The sequence below is a fragment of the Daldinia decipiens genome (genome assembly GCF_022478715.1).
Source record: "Daldinia decipiens strain CBS 113046 unplaced genomic scaffold F4813scaffold_55, whole genome shotgun sequence".
NCBI lineage: Eukaryota > Fungi > Ascomycota > Sordariomycetes > Xylariales > Hypoxylaceae > Daldinia > Daldinia decipiens.
In genome coordinates, this window is record NW_026054598.1 from 51,082 (window position 1) to 69,693 (window position 18,612).

The window sequence follows — 18,612 nt, forward strand, 5'->3', positions numbered from 1 at the left end:
GCACGGCGCCCCGTCCTGAGATAATCTTGGGTTTGCAGCTGCCAACTCACGATATCGGGTGCGTCCCGACGGCGTCGCAAATTATCACACTAGTCATTCGTTTATACTCATTCATACTTCACAATGCTGCTCCCATATCGAATTCCCCTCCCTCTTCGATCCAGTGCCAGCAAATTGGTGTCAAGAGATCCTGGGGGTCCTGGAGGTCCTGAGGGTCCCGGTGATCAGGGACATGCGCCATCAAAAACCATCTTTATAGTAAGTTATTCTATATCGGCCCAGCTCACTTCGATCCACCTTAATAACCCCATCTTTGCTGTAGATCATTGGCATCATAGGTGGTATACTATTAGTCGTTATCTTGTCATTTTGCTTTTTCCGCTACAGGACGAAATTCGGTTTCGGGCAGGCGAAACGAGGCAAGTACCAGCAAACGGGCGACTCCGAGTCGGCTGAGACATCTGCCCGGAATAGAAGGCGACAAGATGGCCACTCAACTTCTACCCTCCCGGTTTCGCAAACGAATCGAAACAGCACGGTATCACAAGTAGATAGAAACACGTCTATTCGATCTATTATAACTCTTCCTGCGTATAAGCAGAAGGCGAACGAAAACGAACAGGTCATTGGCCGCGAAGGGGAGCGCGACGGCGTTGATGTTGTGGTAGAATATCCCACCGCCGAGGATCTCGAGAGTATGCGGGACGAAGAGATGGAGACGTTATTTCAGATCCGGTTGGCAAGAAGACAGGAACGTGCCGAACGGGAAGAGCGGCGTCGCTTAACACAAGAGGCGAGGGCTCGCGGGGATACTAGGGCATTAGGCGACTTGGCAGTCCAGAGACGAGCCGCACGCGATAACAACATCGTGGATGACTTACGTGACGCGTACGGGCAGATCAAGGAAAAGAGACAACGTGCCGTCTCTAGTGTTAGCTACCACGAGCTTGGTGTAGCGCAACTCAATGGCACGAGAGTCCGCACAAGTAGTCATGGGAGCGAAGGCGTAGGATTGTTATCAGATGCGGCTAGCATTGCCCTATCCACGCGCTCGCCTTCGGGTCTATCCCATCGTCGAGATCGTAGCGCCAGCTCTGTTCTTAGTCTCGATAGCGATTTTCCATCTCCAGGCCCCAGGTCTAACGCATCCACACCACGGATAGGAAGTAATCACACCCGAGCCGGATCAAGCCCGGAAATAATCGGCGAGGCGGATCTAGGCGACGTCGAAATGCCTCCACCAGATTATGAGGATGTTAGCTTAGACGATGCAAGATCGGGGGCTGCGACACCTATCTTTAATGAGCCCCCACCCGACTACATGGACCCAGCGCGTGGTCACGAGCGACGATTAAGCGCACAGACTGCAGACACGATGACGGAGAGCGGAGATCTCTCGACAACAGACAGTGCGCGTGATACAGCTTCGACCAGGAGATCCTCAAGAGGAATTGGGGGTGTTCCGCAGTTGCCCAGCTTACGGATTGGGAGATTACCGCGGATTGTAATCGAACCATCAACAGCATATCCTAACGACTCTCATCAATAAACATCTATTCAACACTTCTTCCAGCTCGTACACTGGAGACAGCTAGCAGCAGCATACACGCCCGCGGCTTGTGCATGGGTAGCAATAACTCAGCACATAATATAAGTCGCCACAAAATATACTAGTTATACGATCAAAACTACCTAATGAACCAGATTCTTAATTTGTTAGTATTTAGCAGCCAGACATGTATTTGAGCAACTTTGGAAATTAGCGTGGCACGAGACGAGACGAATTCTGTATTATTACTTGCAAGGCGTCTTTGGTGTGGAAAGTTCATTTTGGAACTGAGAAAAGCGAGAGGTTTGGAGAGAAAGTACCATCTTCGGCCTCGGAGGGTACAGTTCGGAACATGGCTGATATATACTGGCCATTGTGCTATTTATTGTAGTTCGCCTTCGCAATTCAGATGCCTCTTGTCCGTTCATATTCAATCCCAATTTAGGGTCTCGAAGTTTACAGCATCATTGCCAGTCCACAACGCCTGAAATCCTCCCTAAGGTGCTTTATATGTACCTAGGGTATCAACGAAATTTAGCGTGATTACCTAGGTAAATAGGTGGGTTCCGGCATGGGGCGAGTCTGGCTGCAACTAATAAAGCCAACTGCTTACCGGAAGGGCTTACCGACGATGTAGTTTTGTTGGATATATCTTAACAGTCTTCTTTTTTTAAGTTGATAGAATAGACAAACAGACCTACCTACCTTATATACAACTTCTATTTCTTGATTACAGGTCAACAGTATATCTGGGTACCCAGGTAGGTAAGTAGGGGTTCATGGAATTTAACCGGGCCATGTCCCGATTAAGCAAGTGATAGAAAACGAAAAGTGGCATCGTGTCGTATTGCTGGTGTGTAGGGGTGCCACCTCCGATAGGTAAATAAAGAAAATCGGGTACGACCTTCACCGAATAATAATACTGCAGACCGCAGACTTCATCCCGGATTACATCAATGTGCCTTATCCTCGTATGTTATCATTATTCTTCTTCTTCTGGTCTCGGTTCCGCGGGCTAGAATCGGTTATCCTAAGCAGACGGTGAGGAGAACCCTTGGATAAGGAGGGTTAATCGTGGACGACCTCAACGTGAGAAAAAAGATAAGTTAAGAGCCGGAAGCAACGGTGTCGAAAGCTACTATGGAAAAAGAAAAGGGCAGCGAAAATGATAGCAACACGGGCTCGCAGATCAGGACGGAGATCTTTGAGGGTTCTGTGGACCGTACGGAAGATGCGGATGTGAAGTCTCCTCAAGCGACGGCGACGGCGACGCCGCTGGCAGAGCCGAAGACGCCTGATGTCCCGGAGTATGTATTTTCGGACTTGGTTCACCTACATGTATTCATTCTCTTTATAAACCGGCCTGGGAATTATATTCAACTCCTTGGCCTTCTCTTATACGTACCCCAGAACACTCTCTAACACAGACACGATTTTCTACTCACTTACATCTGCTAACGTTACATAAACAGCGGCGGCCTAGTAGCATGGCTCCAAGTCCTCGGGGCCTTCGTCATCATGCTCGCGAGCTGGGGCCTCACCAACTCGTTCGGCGTGTACCAGACGTACTACGAGACCGATCTCCTCCGGTCCAGCACATCCTCTGAGATTAGCTGGATCGGCTCCTTGCAAGGTGCCCTCCTCAATATGGGCGGGCTGGTATCCGGCCCGCTGTTCGACGCGGGCCACTTCCGCGCGCTGATCATCTCGGGCTCGGCCCTTGTTGTACTTGGCTTGTTCATGACGTCCTTGTGCAAGACGTACTGGCAGGTCTTATTGGCGCAGGGTGTTGCAGTGGGAGCTGGGTGCGGACTGTTGTTCCTCCCGTCTGCGGCGATATTGAGCCAGTATTTTGCGCGGAGACGCGCGCTGGCGTTGGGTTTGCAGTCTGCGGGCTCGCCCGTCGGGGGTATTATAATTTCGGTCCTGTTTAGTAGGTTACAACCGCGGATTGGGTTTGGGTGGGCGACGCGCGTGTTGGCGTTTATTCTACTGGGGCTGCTTGTCGTGCCGTTGGTTTATAGTACGTGCTGTTGTGCTTTCTTTCTTGTTCTTCCCCCTATTTAGCTTGTCTGTTAACGTTCATCGTTGTAGTGCGTCCGCGTGTCGCGCCACCTCGTAAACGTGCCTTCTTCGACCGCGACGCCATACGAGATGTGCCGTTCATGAGCTTCGCGATATCGGCCCTGCCGTCATTCATGGGAATGTTCGTGCCGTTTTTCTACTTGCAGCTGTTCGCGTTACGGCGCGGCATCGCGAGCGCCGACCTAGCTGCGTATCTGATTACTTTGCTCAACGCCGGGAGCATCTTTGGGCGCATCCTGCCGAATTTCGCTGCCGACTACTTGGGTTCGATGAACATGCTAGCTGCAATGACACTAGGCGCTGGTATCCTTGCCTTTAGCTGGCTCGGCGTGCACGATCTCGGAGGAACGATTACGTTTGCAATACTCTTTGGGTTTTTCAACGGGGGAGTTGCAAGCTTGCCTCCTAGTGCTATCGTGACCCTTACGCCGGATCTGGGCCGCCTTGGTACTCGTATGGGTATGTTGTTCGCATTCATCGGGATAGCAGTGTTGATAGGAACGCCAATCGCAGGTGCGATTTTGAAAGATGTGAATGACGACGGAGCTTGGAGGGGATTAATTGCGTATTGTGCTACGACGGTGTTTGTAGGGGGACTCGGGTTTGTGAGTACGCAGGTCTTGCATTTGAGGAGAGTGGGAAGTACCAAGGTGTGATCTGGGAGGTTGTGCTGTGCAGCTGAGGTGTGGATGAATAGGGGTAACATATATCTATATCATGAATAGGAGGTAGTTATGTAGGTAAATATTACGATATAGGTATTCGAATTTTCACTTGATAGGATGAGTCTATTGACTCAAACATGGGAGCTACTACTATATACTATTACAGGTGCCCGAGGTGAAAAGAATAGTCGAGTCTTAGGAGTCCATTCAATATTTTTCATTTGTTTTAATAGTTAAATCGTTCTAGGTGATGAGAACTACATTATTGCGCACTTAGTAGGCAACCCGCAAGGACCTTCGCTCTTCTTCTTCTCTTTCTTTTCCTCTGTATGTGTGACGGTCGCAGTTGGTGTCTCTTTATCATTGCTATCATGTAGTCACGCCGATCCGGAAGCGAACTTAGCGACGGTCTTGTAGAACTCGGTACCCTGGATCTCAGCGATGGATATTTCCTTCTCGCTAGGCTGGCGCGAGCCGTCACCTGCAGCGAAGGTGCCGGCACCCCAGGGGCCACCACCGTGAACCTCGGAAAGGTCAGTCAAAATACCGAAGGCGTTGGCGTAGCCGAAGGGGACGTAGATAATGCCGTGGTGGGCGAAGGTGGACATGGCCGCCAGAGCAGTCGACTCCTGACCACCGCCTAGAGAGGCCGTTGAGATGAAGAGACCGGCCATCTTGCCGTGGAAAGCACCGCTCTGCCATTGCTTTCCGGTCTGGTCCCACCATACGCGCCATTGCGCGGGGAAGTTTCCGTAGCGCGTCGGGATGCCGAGTAAGAAGCCGTCGTACGACTCGAGAGTCGCCGGGTCCGATATAACCGGAACATCGGCAGCTGGGCCGGGAGAATGTAGCTTAGCTAGAACGTCCTTGGAGAGGGTCTCGGGAATTCTGTAGTTGCTATATTAGCATATATCAGGAGAAGAATACGTAGAGAGCGGTGCCTACTGGAAGATATCGGCAGTACCACCAGCCTTCTCAATACCGCGCTTCTCAGCTTCGGCTAGTTGGCGGACATGGCCGTAGGTGGAGTACTATAATAAGACGCATGTTAGTCGCTATAGTATCGAAAGGCTAGGAGTCGAGGGTTAGGAGCATATTGGGAAGTTTGGTAGTTCGGCTTAGTCAAGTGATGAATCATGACCAGCCTGAGTATCTGATGTCTTCTTTTTATCCAACCACATAAATCCCGTAGTTATTGGCATGTGAATGAAAATACTTACATAGACAATAGCGATCTTGGGTGCCATTGCAAATAAATGAAAACAGGGGTATCTAGTAGCTGCGCTTGATAAAGAAATAGACTAAAGCCTTGATATTTATAAAGATACTTGAATATTATTGTATTTTCCGATGTGAAGCTGTACAGAATAAGGACATTCTTAACGACGGCACCTCGTCGACTTTATACTCGTGTTTACATCATAGACAACATCCACTAGCGGGCACCGTTGATGGAGAGAGGTGGGGATGGCGTGCTTTACTTTTGCTTATTTTTCTTTATCATCCATTAATAATAAGGGTCCATCATGTAAAGCACCTTGTAAGGTAGGTTAATGTTGCGGCTAAGTCGATCTTATTCGGTAGTACACAAGCGGTTTGAAGTCTGATCTAGCCTCTCTTCTGTATAACTCACCTCTCTTTCTCTCTTTCTCATTCTTCCAAGTCCACCCCAGCAACGACTATCACAATCTCCACTCCTCCAACAGCATAGCTTAATAGTAGAGTTGTAATAGCGCCGCATCTCAAACCAACTATCAGCTGGTAGCTTGTGCATATTCAGCCACCAAGGTAGCTATCTTCATGTTTGATGCATATTGGTAATGCAACCTGGTTTTGACGTAATCATACTTCATTGATTCGTAAGTGCTTTAGACGTAGGTTAGGTACCTTACCTACATATGTTAGGTAGATAGTATTCCATCAGTCTAGATCAAGGGTGGTGGATAAACTAATAACTAAGAGGGATATACCAATGGGTTTCTATACGAACCACCCAAGCAGATGTTTACATACAATGGCTTCTTACTAACACACATCTTAGCATAAAGTACATGTTAATGTATGTATGTCTTGCGGCTCCAACCACAGGCCAGTGGGGGTCAAGCCTGTACAGATTCGAGTTAGGCTGGTATATCTTTTTTTCTTTCATTGCCCCAATCCGGATGGTAAAATCGACTTGCTTGCTGATTAATGGCTTACACCCGCTCGCGTAATTCTTATGCGATTTTAAGATCGGGCGGTCCCAGTATTCATGGATCTTTCTATGGATCTTGTTGTATCGTTTCGCTCCATGCCATCACCCAACTAAGCGGGGAACTGGCATGGGACGAAATATGGGTTCGGAAAACGAGCTATTATGTCTTGTCGTTCTTGAATTATTGAGTCAGCACCATCTAAGCGTAATGTCTTCATCATACATATGTGTAATGCTAGAATAATCTTCTTAACCCCTGGTAAAAACCTAACCATCTTGCAACCAATCGTCCAATACTACCTCGACGTACATTTGTGCCTGACTAAATTATTTTTATCTTTCATCCACGTTTCTTCTTACTTCACTCCTTACACTTTACAATACATGTATCAAGAGCCGATTTGTTCTAGCACTCGAGTTTATAGAGATCGATTTCAAAAGGTTCATAAGCTGAAAACTGAAAACTGAAAACTCGCTCTCCTTTTCATACGACATGATTTCCGCGTCTCGCGAGAATATGTCAATCTAGAGTCGTATCGATGCGGCACTGTTATCTGGCATATTAGATTACGGCAATGTCGTCGCAGTGCAGATAGACAGCTCGCCCTTGTTACCACCCTCCTTCTTTCTACCCGGTACTAGGTAGCTCGGAAGCCGACCGAATGCCAAATGCGGCGAATTGGTAATGAGGCTTCATGGAGAAATATATACCCCTTCTAGATACGTCAAGCATTATAATTCTATATTCCCAAGTGCTTTTTGATAGTTGAATTGCTGGAAATTTGAGTTATTGTCCAAGTAGATGGAATAACTAATATCAAATTCGAGATCTATTCTCGTTGCTCGCTTGATCTTCACTCCAAGTTGTCCACTAGATATGAACCAAGCTTCTCTAATGCTTGGCGCAGTATCTCCGTCTCGTTCACGTATCCGATGCGGACAAACCCATCAAAGGATGAAGCCTGGCCATATCCAAAACAGCGAGACCCAGGTAGAAACATAACTTTAGTTTTATTCAACACATCCTTACAGAAGGCTTCGTCGTCCACTGGAGCCCCTTTCTTGTCCTTAAACTGCACGAATGCTGTAGTTCCTGCTGTCGGTTTCACCCAGGAGCATACGCTCGAGTGGTCTTGGATGAATTTCTCTAGTCGCTGTATGTTTTCTTTAGCTAAAGAAATGTTCCGCGCTAAGAGCTGCGATCGTACGGAGGCGCTCAGAGCGTACCGCGCCACCTGGTCGTCGAGCTGTGACACACTGATAGTGGTGTAATCGCGGACGGACGCGATGGTTTCGATGATGGAAGCATCTAGCGACGCCACCCAACCCACTCGAATACCTGCTAGGGCCCACGACTTTGACATGGAACTGGTAACTACGACCTTGGGATAACCTAACCCTAGTGCCGACGGTGGGATATTTTCCGGTTCGAGGCTATGGAACAGCGGCCTATAAACTTCGTCTGAGAATACGATGATGCCGTGTTTTTGCGCAAGATCGATTATCTTAGCCAGCACCTTTTTCGGAATTGTCGCTCCCGTTGGGTTATTAGGATTGTTAATGACGATCATCTGGAATGGTAAGCTAACCGAACATGATAACATAACTGTTGAGCTGAAATAGACGATATACCTTCGTATTATCCCTGATCAAGGTGTCGAGCTCAGCGACATCGGGAATATATCCGTTCTCCGGTCTGAGCTTCCATAAGGAAACCTCAGCCCCTAAAGACTCGGGGATAGAGTACAGCTGTTGATAGGTTGGGAGGACGCAAACCACATGATCCCCTGGCCCGACGAGGCTGTAGAATACTAAGTGGTTGGCGGATATAGCTCCCTGCGTAACAATAACGTTCTCGGTGGACAGAGGAGCAACTGTCGTCCTCGTATCATCTTCGTTATACATGGCTATGATATTCCGCCGCAGTTCGTCAGATCCCCGAATCGGACCGTACGTCATAGGCTTAGAGAAATCGATCAGCGGATGAACGTCGCTTTGTTGATCACTATTGAATTGTTTAAGTTGATCGATCGATATAGACGAGCAGCATGTTTCGGCGATGTTCAGTACCCCTGGCGTAATCTCGTACTTGTCCATCCACTGCTCTACCTCAAACGCTGGGATTTTCACCATCTTGATGTCTCTATGAGAATGGTTTAAGTTATTATGTGTAGAGTGTTATCCTGGGATTTTAACCTTTGATAGAACCTTTAAAGTAGATGGTTTAATTGTATTAAAGAGGGCGACCTTAGGTATAACAAATTGCTGGTCCGTATAAGGAGCGAGTTGTTTGGTCATTTTTATTTACCTACCTAAGGTACCTACCTACCTATATATCTCTCTTTTACGACATGCGAAGGGCGTGCTGTGGGGCTCTAAAGGCGCCGTTCTTCGGTATTGCTACTTGGGTGCGGAGATTATGTAGCCTGCCATGATTAAGTGCTATGTCTTTTGTTATAGAATAAAGTGAATGTGTCGTCGAACATACATTGGAATATCCTTGCTTTTCTATCATGTAGTTTATTCAATCGAGGCTTGACGCGGTTGAAATAGCTATCTGTATGTCAATTCCTGGCGGCATGGCATTATTTAGGTACTTTATCTATGATGATATTATTAATTATAGGAAAATCTATGGTTTTAGCTTGGTTACATGGATAGACGTTGAGTAATGTAGGAAACGGGTTAGAGGCTGCCTATTAGCTGCCTGCTTTGAGAACTATCCCCATATAGCTGTGGTGACTTGACATATTAGTGACATCTCTTATATTAGGTACTAATGCCTACCTATGTATGATAACAAAGGCGTGGCTTGAATTTATATCCTAGTATTTCTGCTACTGCAGCTCACCCATTCCGCTTCTGGTTTAATAATGAGAAGGCTGTCTTGGGCTTTACAAATGTTTAGTATCACACTGACGCTGCGTCAACCATCTAAGTTAGTCTAACTGTTACAGTACCACGAACCTTTCCTTAACCTTATAACCTGTGTAATGTATTAGACTCGTATTGTGACCTCTTACTGGTTTGACTAGTTAAGCCAGAAGACTTGGTGCACACTATCTAAGGACGATGTAAGTTACCGTGACTAATTATACTTAATTGGTTTACGTAATGTGTTTCTTGAACGTAGAGAGATACATGTAGTAATTAGTTTCCTAGGGCGACTAAGTATTTGGGTGTATTATGTTGTATGAGATAGACATTGGGATTAAATGGGACTTTGGAGAGATCAACCAAATCAAAGCCGCTTGGGTTGCCTTTGATAATAACGGTGAATTATGTAACTGTGTTTGCATACTAACCTAATCTCATACCTAGGTACCTAGGTAGTCGGAGAAGATCTCAAAACCCCCCGATAGTCCCATACGTACCTAACCTAAGGTACCTAACGTAGGGAATTTGGCGGCTGTGCGCTGCTATGACGTTCTGGGCGTTACAGCTTAGGTACATGTAGGCAGGCACATACCTTCTATAGTAATGTATCTCAGCACCTGCAGTTGCTCAGGTGTCTCGGTCGGGTCCACCTCCCATTTCCCGAGCTCGGTTCCTCTATGTATTCCATGCTACCGTCCCTGCACCTCTCAACTCTTCCAACTCTCTTATCTCCCTTCTCCCAACTTGCTCTGGCAAGTCATCATCTGACTTTATGGTCGGTAGTATTCGAATTATTCCTTCTTTCTTTCTATCATATCTCATCATTTTTCTATTCATACCATCCATCATATTCTTCTTGTGACCTTGTCCATATCCAATCCCAGCCCTGGCATCACACACGCGGCTAGCTAAGACCAGCATAAGACCAGTATAAGACCGCGCATCTAACCAAGTAAGCCTAGGTACTTAAAGCCCGGTGGTGTAAGGGTGGCGCAGTCAGCTGGCCAACCAAACTGACTTACCTTCAAGCTCCTTACACGTTGTTTTGGAGCCTTCCTGGGGTTTGTACCTAGTTTAATGTACCAGCCTATCGCCAGCTTCCATCTTTTCCCTTCGTCAACATTGCCAACCTAGTCGAGAGAGTATCCACTATCGCCGATTACCTTGAGCCTCATCGGCAATGTTCATCATGTCGTCGCCGAGTCTTTGGCTTGCGGCCCTTGGTGCGCTCTCCTTATCATGTCTTGTTGCCGGCCAAAAGAACTATACCCAGCTGGACTCGATGCGGGCGCAGCTGGCTCTCTTCGGCGACCGACCGGCTGATTGTCCCCCGTGGTATGTCAACCCAACTATTTGTTTGACACGGTTCGCAAGTTGACCCATTTTCCCGTCTAGTTTTAACTGTCTCCTCCCGGCCTACGAGTGCGGCCAGTACGCCGAATGTAACGAATACAATGGGAAGTGCGAGTGTCCGGCAGGATTCGGAGGTGACGATTGTCTTGAACCCAGTATAGCTCCCCGTTGTAGCTCCTGCTTAGCTTGAGCTTGGCTGACCGTGTTATAGCTTGCGGCTCGCTTGCTCGTGGCAAGGATCGACCGATAAGATCAGGCGATACCTGCGAATGCGACGAAGGCTGGACCGGAATCAACTGTAATGTCTGTACTCAAAATAACGCTTGCAATGCTCTCATGGAAACTGGAGATGGCGGCGTCTGTTACCAGAACGGCGAGGTTGTACAGGAAAACCACCAGATGTGCAGTGTTACGAACGAGAAGATCCTTACTATGCTTGAGGGCAAGATACCTCAGGCCACTTTTACTTGCGCGAGAGAGTCAGGAGTGTGTGATTTCCAATGTGAGTGAAACCTCGATTTGCGAAGAGGCGGCAACGTGACTGACCATATCTATTAATTAGTCTGGATTGATCGACTTGAATCCTTCTATTGTCACCTAGAGAACTGCGAGTCTACCGCAGACTTCACCTCAGACCAGAACAGCAGTTACTACAAGTGCCCTGATGTTAAGTGTGGCTGTATTAAGGATCGCATGCTCTGCGGTGCCGATGGTTCCATCGACTTGACCGAATTCCTCAAAGTTGAAGTCCAGGGCCCTGCTACTTTCGACTGTTTGCAAGAGAATGGTGGTATTAATAACTGTAAATTTAAAGAACCAGCCCTGGATTGGATGGTAGAGAACTTCTTCGGCGACAAGAGCATCGAGTTGGAATGCCGCTCTGGCGAGTGTCTCTACCACACGCAGGTTCCTGGATACGAGCGCCCCATCAAGAAGATCAACACGCCCTTGATCGCGGGCGTGATTGCGGGATGCTCTTTGTTCCTTGTCGCCGTCGTCTTGCTCATTTGGTACTTGTCTCGACGACAGTACCGATACGGAGCGATCCACCTTGACGATTCCGACGACGAATCCACGAAGCTGATGGTCGATCACAAGCCGGCGACCCTATACTTCGAAAATGTCGCTTATGGGCTGAATGGGAAGTCTATCCTAAAAGATATAAAAGGAATCGCGCATCCTGGAGAGATCACGGCTATCATGGGTGCATCAGGCGCTGGGAAGACTACGTTTTTGGATATACTAGCTCGCAAGAACAAGCGCGGTCAGACGTCCGGAGACTTCTATGTGAACGGAGAAAAGGTCACAGATGCCGAGTACAAGAGTGTGGTGGGTTTCGTCGACCAGGAAGATACTATGCTTCCGACCTTGACTGTCCACGAAACGATTCTTACCAGTGCCCTCCTTCGCCTCCCACGTGGAATGGGTCGCTCGGCTAAGGAGCAAAGGGTCTATGAGGTTGAGAAACAGCTTGGTATCTATCACATTCGTGATTCTCTGATTGGATCTGAAGAGGGCAAGGGTAGAGGCATTTCCGGTGGAGAAAAGAGACGTGTCGGCATCGCTTGCGAACTTGTTACCAGCCCCTCGATCCTCTTCCTCGACGAGCCGACTAGTGGTTTGGATGCTTACAATGCGTTCAATGTCATCGAGTGCCTCGTAACACTAGCGAAGACGTATAAGCGAACTGTTATCTTCACTATTCACCAGCCTCGCTCGAACATCGTCGCCTTGTTTGATCGACTGATTCTTCTTGCTCAGGGTAAGACCGTCTACTCTGGCCCCTTCTCCCAGTGCCAAGAGTATTTCGATCAAATTGGATACAGCTGCCCCCCTGGCTTCAACATTGCAGATTATCTTGTTGATCTTACAATGCATGCCGGCTCTTTTGGTACCTTCGACGATGGATCTTTAGTGAACGACGTTGCGAGCGTTGGCCCTAGCAGCACAACAGCAGTCAAATCTATCGCAAGCATCTCCAGAGCTACCAGTATCGCCGAAGACAGCTCGACCGAACCATCCTCAAGCCGGCCTAAAGGCAAACGGAAGGATTCGATTAGAGCAAGGCAAGAGCGCGAGTTATTCACAAGGAGGAAGAATACTGTCGATACAGCCGCGTCATCTGACGTGGAAGAGGAGATTGGATCGTATAAGCTACGACGACAACCCGTCGGCACTGTTCCACAAGTTGTTGTCGAAGACGTCCACGATCTTCCACCGTCTGCCGAAACTAACCTTGATGGCCTTGTTTATGCCTATGCTGGGTCTGACATCTCTAGCAGCATACATGAAGAAATCCAACAGGTCGTAACCAGTGCTCAACTTGCCAACGGTCAGAATGGCAATGGAAGAAACGGTGCGCATTCAAATGGAAGCGCAATTGGTCGTGGCTATGCCCGTGTCGGCTATTTGACTCAATTCATCATCCTCTCGCAAAGAACGTGGCGGAATCTCTATCGCAACCCGCTCCTCATGTTAACTCATTACGCTATTGCCATAGTACTTGCTGTTCTATCGGGATATCTATTCTATGGCCTCACTGATGATATTCCTGGATTCCAGAACAGACTCGGCTTATTCTTTTTCCTCTTAGCACTATTTGGTTTTAGCACGCTGACCAGCTTGAATGTCTTTGCATCTGAAAGGCTTCTGTTTGTCCGTGAGAGAGCGAATGGTTACTATGCACCTATCACGTATTTCCTCGCGAAGGTCCTATTCGACATCATACCTCTTCGGATAATTCCGCCAATTTTGATGGGAGCCATTATATACCCTATGACGGGACTCGTACCGGACACAGCGCACTTTTTCATATTCATGCTCGTTCTTGTACTATTCAACTTGGCTGCCGCCTCGATTTGCCTGTTCATCGGTGTGGTTTGTAAAGACGGTAGCGTTGCAAACCTGATTGGTAGCCTGGTTATGCTCTTCTCGTTATTGTTTGCCGGATTACTCCTAAACCATGACGCAATTCCCGACGCGGCACTCTGGTTACAATCCCTGTCCATCTTCCACTATGGCTTCGAAGCCCTTATCGTTAATGAGGTCCTCAAGTTGACCCTTGTGGATAGGAAATATGGCCTCGACATCACAGTCCCTGGTGCGGCAATCCTGAGCTCGTTCGGTTTCAATAACGGATCTAAGTGGATGGACGTCGCCAACCTAGGCGTGTTTGCTGGCGTCTTCGTGGTGTTAGCATACGTCGCTATGCATTTCTTGCTCGTGGAGAAGCGGTAGATTAGATACGATGAAGATAATCTGGGAAATACATGTAGAATTATGTTGGTATCTATCAGGGCATTGGCCAAATTGGCATCTAATGCATTGTCTCAATATCTCCTGCATAGCTCGGCAACGCTTGAGCTGGATAGCTCAAGGGCATATGGGTCATTCGGGGCGTTCAAGGTTTAGGCACATACGACATTGTAGATCATAAATGTCGTTTTATAGGTACATACATGGTACAACTTTTGTGAAGGTGTCAAACTTGTACCGATAACCGTAATTGGCATCGATGCCAGAGTATGCTGCGGCTGTCGTCCAAAGAGGATTGGTGCGACCTAATAGACTTATATTTACAATTCTTGCCTCTGCTTTCAAGTCGTCGCTAGGCTTCGTCTAGCTTACCACCAGTCAACTCCTCGGCAACCTCCTTCTGCCTCTTGAGTGTTCGGGTCTTCTCTGTCTCTAGGTTCTTTATCAATAGGCTTGTAGTCCGCGACACATCGTTCAGCATATTGGCAACGGTCTTAGGCTTGCCGTCCAGGTCCCAGATATTGTTCACGTCGTAGCCGCTAGCCGAAAACCCCATCTTCTTCCAGTAGTCGGGGGCAAATAGGCGCTCGACCTCGGTCTCTAGATCCTTTTCGTCGACGATGAATGACCGTGCCTTCATGTATAGCTCCTGGATGGCGTCACGGCGGGCCTCGCTCCTCTGCGTGGTCAAGGACTCGGTGCGCTCGCGGGACTCGAGGGCCCGCTCGAAGCGTTCCGGGTCCGGATGTACCTTGGTTTGTAATGTGCCGGCGTTTATCGAGCCACGAGTTAACCGCTCGTCCTCGCGCTCTGGGGCTGTGGCGGCGGCTCGATTGGCGGTCAGCCTGGCAGTCTGCCGCTCAAGTCGCCGGGTATCGAAGAGCTGCTTTCGAGAGTATAGAGCGCGAACACCCTCGCGCATGTTCTCTCGGCGGGAGGCGGCTATTCGGCGTTTCCATGATTGGATCTCGGAGCGGGGAGCATGTTTAGAGCGCTCGGAGGAGGGTTCGGGTGCAGACTGCGAAAGCCATTCATCTTGGGGCTTAAGGTGACCATCACGCTTCTTGAAAACCTGCCGCGGCACTGGTAGATGACCCTTGATAGGCTTAAGCTCGCGCAGGGCTTCTATGGACTGATCTTGCGGCGGGTTCGGCACGTTTATGAAGAGAGGGGACTCTGGAGGGATCCTTGGCAGCCCGGGTCGGCGGGCAGTGGAGGAGAAGAGGGCTCGTGATATGGATCCTCGTGGGAGGAGAACCGGCCGGGGAAGTAATGGTGGCATATCGGCAGGATGTGCGGTGTGCCAGTAGGCACTTCTTTATTAATACACAGACTATTCAGTTAATTGAGTTCATTAAGCCTGTCGCGCATCCCCTCGATATTGCAAATATCGCAATCGTCCAATTCGTATGTAGTATTGTATTGAATTCTGTTGAGTTGTGTTGAATTGCTTCGAAAAAGTTACATGCAAAGAAATTCAGGGAGACCCACTTTCGATAGTTCCGGGTTTGGACGGTGGATAAGTGGATAAGTGGATAAGTCTCGGTAAAATCAAAATTCTACGCCGACTTTAGCGCGATTAGATAAGTCCAGAGAAAAAAAATAGTTCCAATTCCCCCATCGGCCATCTTCTTTTTTTCTAACTGACTTTCTTCACATACTCATTTTCCTTCCTATCGTACCTCTCAAGCTCACGAATTTGGGCGCTATGGGGACTGGTAAGAAGGAAAGAAACCGGCTGGTCCGGCAGGGCAAGTCGGGTTCGGGCATGGACAACATTAAAGTCAAGGGCGAGAACTTTTATCGTTCTGCGAAGAGAGTCAAGGCTTTGAACATACGGAAGGATGAAGGAAAGCCTGTGCGAAATGCCGACGGTAGGATCATTCAAGCTGCCAAATATCAGTCCTGGGATAAACCGATCGCTCGCGTCGAGCCCAATAGGAAATGGTTTACCAACACTCGAGTTATCTCGCAAGATTCCCTCACTGCATTCCGCGATGCTATGGCCGAGAAAGCAAAAGACCCTTACCAAGTCCTGCTGAAGACGAACAAGCTTCCCATGAGTCTTATCAGAGATAACTCGGATACGAAGAATGGCTTGAAGCAGCATAAGGCCAAGATGACTATCGAGAGCTCGCCGTTTGCTGACGCCTTCGGTCCGAAATCTCAGCGCAAAAGGGTCAAGCTGGGTGTATCTAGCTTAGAAGATTTGGCTGATGACACTGAGAAAAGCATGGACGTTTATAAGGACCATCTCGAGCAATTAAAGCTATTGAGTGGAAATTCGGGGGTGGATCTTGAAGGACCTAGCGAGGGCCAACCCGATAACGAGGGCACCCTCGCTTTGGCTGTCGAACCGATTTTCAGCAAGGGGACTAGTAAGCGCATATGGAATGAGTTATACAAAGTTCTTGAGTATGCAAATATCTTGTTACCTCCATGAGGTTCTATTTGCAGAAGGCAATTTACTAATATTGAATAGTGCTTCGGACGTTATTATTCACGTACTAGATGCTCGCGATCCTCTAGGCACTCGATGTCGTAGTGTCGAGAAATACCTAAGAGAAGAGGCGCCGCACAAGCATCTCATCTTCGTTTTGAACAAGACCGACTTGATACCTACGAGCGTGGCTGTAAGTACTATTCTTCCTCTACATTTCTGTTATTATCATTATTTTTTTTTTGTCTACATCTACCCCAAAGATTTTAGTCAGGGTACTTCCTCCTACTTTCGATGAGAAGTATCCGTTATGTCATTGGGAGATTAAATATCTCAACTTGCTGTTCCTAACCCTCGGGTTGGGAGCTGGCGGAGCCTCGTCTTGAGGTACTGCCATTAGTTAGGCCGTGTTTCATTTTGAGTTGAGATCTATCTACCCATCTAGGGTGGTCAATGGTAGATTTCTTAGTAGTGATTCATACATCTTTTTTTTCCTTTTCGTTATTTTTGCAGCTATTTATCTTTGGACCCAATATTAACACTGTCCAAGGCCGCCTGGGTTCGAAACCTCTCCACCGAGTATCCTACCCTTGCTTTCCACTCAAGCGTGACCAACCCATTTGGCAAAGGTTCCCTTATCCAGCTTCTTCGACAATTCTCGCAATTGCACAAAGATCGAAAGCAGGTATCAGTCGGGTTAATAGGATATCCCAACGTGGGAAAGTCTTCTATCATCAATACCCTACGCGGAAAGAAGGTCGCCACTGTAGCTCCTATCCCTGGCGAGACTAAAGTATGGCAATATGTTACTCTGATGAAACGGATATATCTTATAGATTGTCCCGGTGTGGTTCCTCCCAATCAGAACGATACACCTCAGGACATTCTACTTCGCGGCGTGGTTCGTGTTGAGATGGTAGAGCAACCCGAACAGTACATTCCTGCACTGATGGCAAAAGTAAAGCAGCATCATATGGAACGAACATACGAAATTAAGGGGTGGAATGACCATATTCACTTTTTGGAACTTCTCGCCCGAAAGGGCGGCCGCCTATTGAAGGCTGGGGAGCCGGATGTCGATGGAGTTGCTAAAATGGTAATAACGGACTTCATGAGGGGCAAGATTCCATGGTTCACCCCTGCGCCTGTTGTGGAAGGGGACGACGGGAAAGGCATTGAAGGACGCCGGGGTAGGCTCGGAGAGATGCCGAAGAAGCGGAAGAGGGAGGACTTGGAGAGTATCCCGGATACAACTGTGGCTGCATCGGCTACGTCCGTTGGGGAAAAAGCAAGTGCGAGCGAGGACGAAGAAGAGTTCGAAGGTTTCAGCAGCGACGATGACGAATCATCGGATGATGAAGCTGCAGCTGGCCGTGAAGAAGAAGAAGATGATATGATACCCCTGGACGAGCTGAGCGATATTGACGATAGCGACGGCAGCGAAGACGAAGAATAAATACTCGTTTCTACTCCTTAGAAACAATCAATATGGCCTACCCATTTCGTCAGGTCAAGCCATAGCTAGCCTGTCCACGCTTAATGTTGTCAAAAAGGGAGTGGATTCGTCGGCATGCAGGCGAAGCGCATATATGCGTGACGTCCGGCTGGAACCTGTTTCGTCGGGTGACGCAGCAGACGGAAAGGATCTCTATGCTCACCTAGTAACCCGCCTTACATGGGCTACTTGAGGTTACATAGAAATCGGGCTAGTTTTACTATCTAGATTCCGTCAGACATGGATTTGAGAGATCCCAAATCTTGTCTACCGTGAGAGCTCACCAACTTCTGTCCAAATAGAACATGAAGTAAATGCATAGGTAGCTACCTTGTTAAGGGGTGGAAAACTAAGGCATTGGGCCGGTAGGATAATAGGGTCTATGATGGCTGGGTGGATTTGCATCAGAATATGATGTCTCCCTTGTAGCCTCATAAATACAGGTTAATTCCTCACGCTTGAACTCTATCTTTGTCGCCACTAAACGTGATAATACTTGATACCATAAATGCAGTTGGTAGAATCTATATCCATAAAGGGGTGCTTTTTCCGGGAGAGAACATCCCTTTAATGATGCTGTTTCCACGCTTGTTAGAACCTAAGCGACTTCCATCGTTATTTGGTATTCGTGGCTACTTACGATCCCGTCTTGAATTACCACAGGTACAAACAGTATTACGAAGATGTAGGTTAGGAGCG

At 48.0% G+C, this 18,612-nt stretch overlaps 7 protein-coding genes across 7 annotated transcripts; 4 read left to right on the forward strand and 3 right to left on the reverse strand.

Annotated features, from left to right (window-relative positions):
- Window positions 1–123: 123 nt before the first annotated feature.
- On the forward strand, window positions 124–1,549 carry F4813DRAFT_383586 (uncharacterized protein; the record flags this gene model as incomplete). Its single annotated transcript, XM_049245962.1, has 2 exons — window positions 124–258; window positions 410–1,549. The coding sequence occupies 2 exons, from the start codon at window positions 124–126 to the stop codon at window positions 1,547–1,549; spliced, it is 1,275 nt and encodes a 424-aa protein (XP_049094944.1).
- Window positions 1,550–2,333: 784 nt separating this feature from the next.
- On the forward strand, window positions 2,334–4,483 carry F4813DRAFT_285584 (MFS general substrate transporter). Its single transcript, XM_049240537.1, has 3 exons — window positions 2,334–2,856; window positions 3,022–3,572; window positions 3,644–4,483. Exons 1-3 carry the CDS (start codon window positions 2,690–2,692, stop codon window positions 4,288–4,290), a joined length of 1,365 nt encoding a protein of 454 aa, XP_049094945.1. The 5' UTR covers window positions 2,334–2,689; the 3' UTR covers window positions 4,291–4,483.
- Window positions 4,484–4,676: 193 nt separating this feature from the next.
- On the reverse strand, window positions 4,677–5,546 carry F4813DRAFT_383588 (putative benzoquinone reductase; the record flags this gene model as incomplete). Its single annotated transcript, XM_049245963.1, has 3 exons — window positions 4,677–5,187; window positions 5,245–5,330; window positions 5,520–5,546. The coding sequence occupies 3 exons, from the start codon at window positions 5,544–5,546 to the stop codon at window positions 4,677–4,679; spliced, it is 624 nt and encodes a 207-aa protein (XP_049094946.1).
- Window positions 5,547–7,347: 1,801 nt separating this feature from the next.
- On the reverse strand, window positions 7,348–8,626 carry F4813DRAFT_383589 (PLP-dependent transferase; the record flags this gene model as incomplete). The annotated part of the gene is made up of 2 exons (XM_049245964.1): window positions 7,348–8,064; window positions 8,126–8,626. The coding sequence occupies 2 exons, from the start codon at window positions 8,624–8,626 to the stop codon at window positions 7,348–7,350; spliced, it is 1,218 nt and encodes a 405-aa protein (XP_049094947.1).
- Window positions 8,627–10,421: 1,795 nt separating this feature from the next.
- F4813DRAFT_285697 (uncharacterized protein) lies at window positions 10,422–14,145 on the forward strand. Its single transcript, XM_049240539.1, has 4 exons — window positions 10,422–10,705; window positions 10,766–10,878; window positions 10,935–11,225; window positions 11,286–14,145. Exons 1-4 carry the CDS (start codon window positions 10,551–10,553, stop codon window positions 13,958–13,960), a joined length of 3,234 nt encoding a protein of 1,077 aa, XP_049094948.1. The 5' UTR covers window positions 10,422–10,550; the 3' UTR covers window positions 13,961–14,145.
- F4813DRAFT_285690 (uncharacterized protein) lies at window positions 14,146–15,439 on the reverse strand. Its single transcript, XM_049240538.1, has one exon. It carries the CDS (start codon window positions 15,258–15,260, stop codon window positions 14,331–14,333), a length of 930 nt encoding a protein of 309 aa, XP_049094949.1. The 5' UTR covers window positions 15,261–15,439; the 3' UTR covers window positions 14,146–14,330.
- A 128-nt stretch (window positions 15,440–15,567) lies between these two features.
- On the forward strand, window positions 15,568–18,404 carry F4813DRAFT_376234 (GTP-binding family protein). The gene is made up of 3 exons (XM_049245092.1): window positions 15,568–16,393; window positions 16,461–16,611; window positions 16,969–18,404. Exons 1-3 carry the CDS (start codon window positions 15,687–15,689, stop codon window positions 17,872–17,874), a joined length of 1,764 nt encoding a protein of 587 aa, XP_049094950.1. The 5' UTR covers window positions 15,568–15,686; the 3' UTR covers window positions 17,875–18,404.
- Window positions 18,405–18,612: the final 208 nt, after the last annotated feature.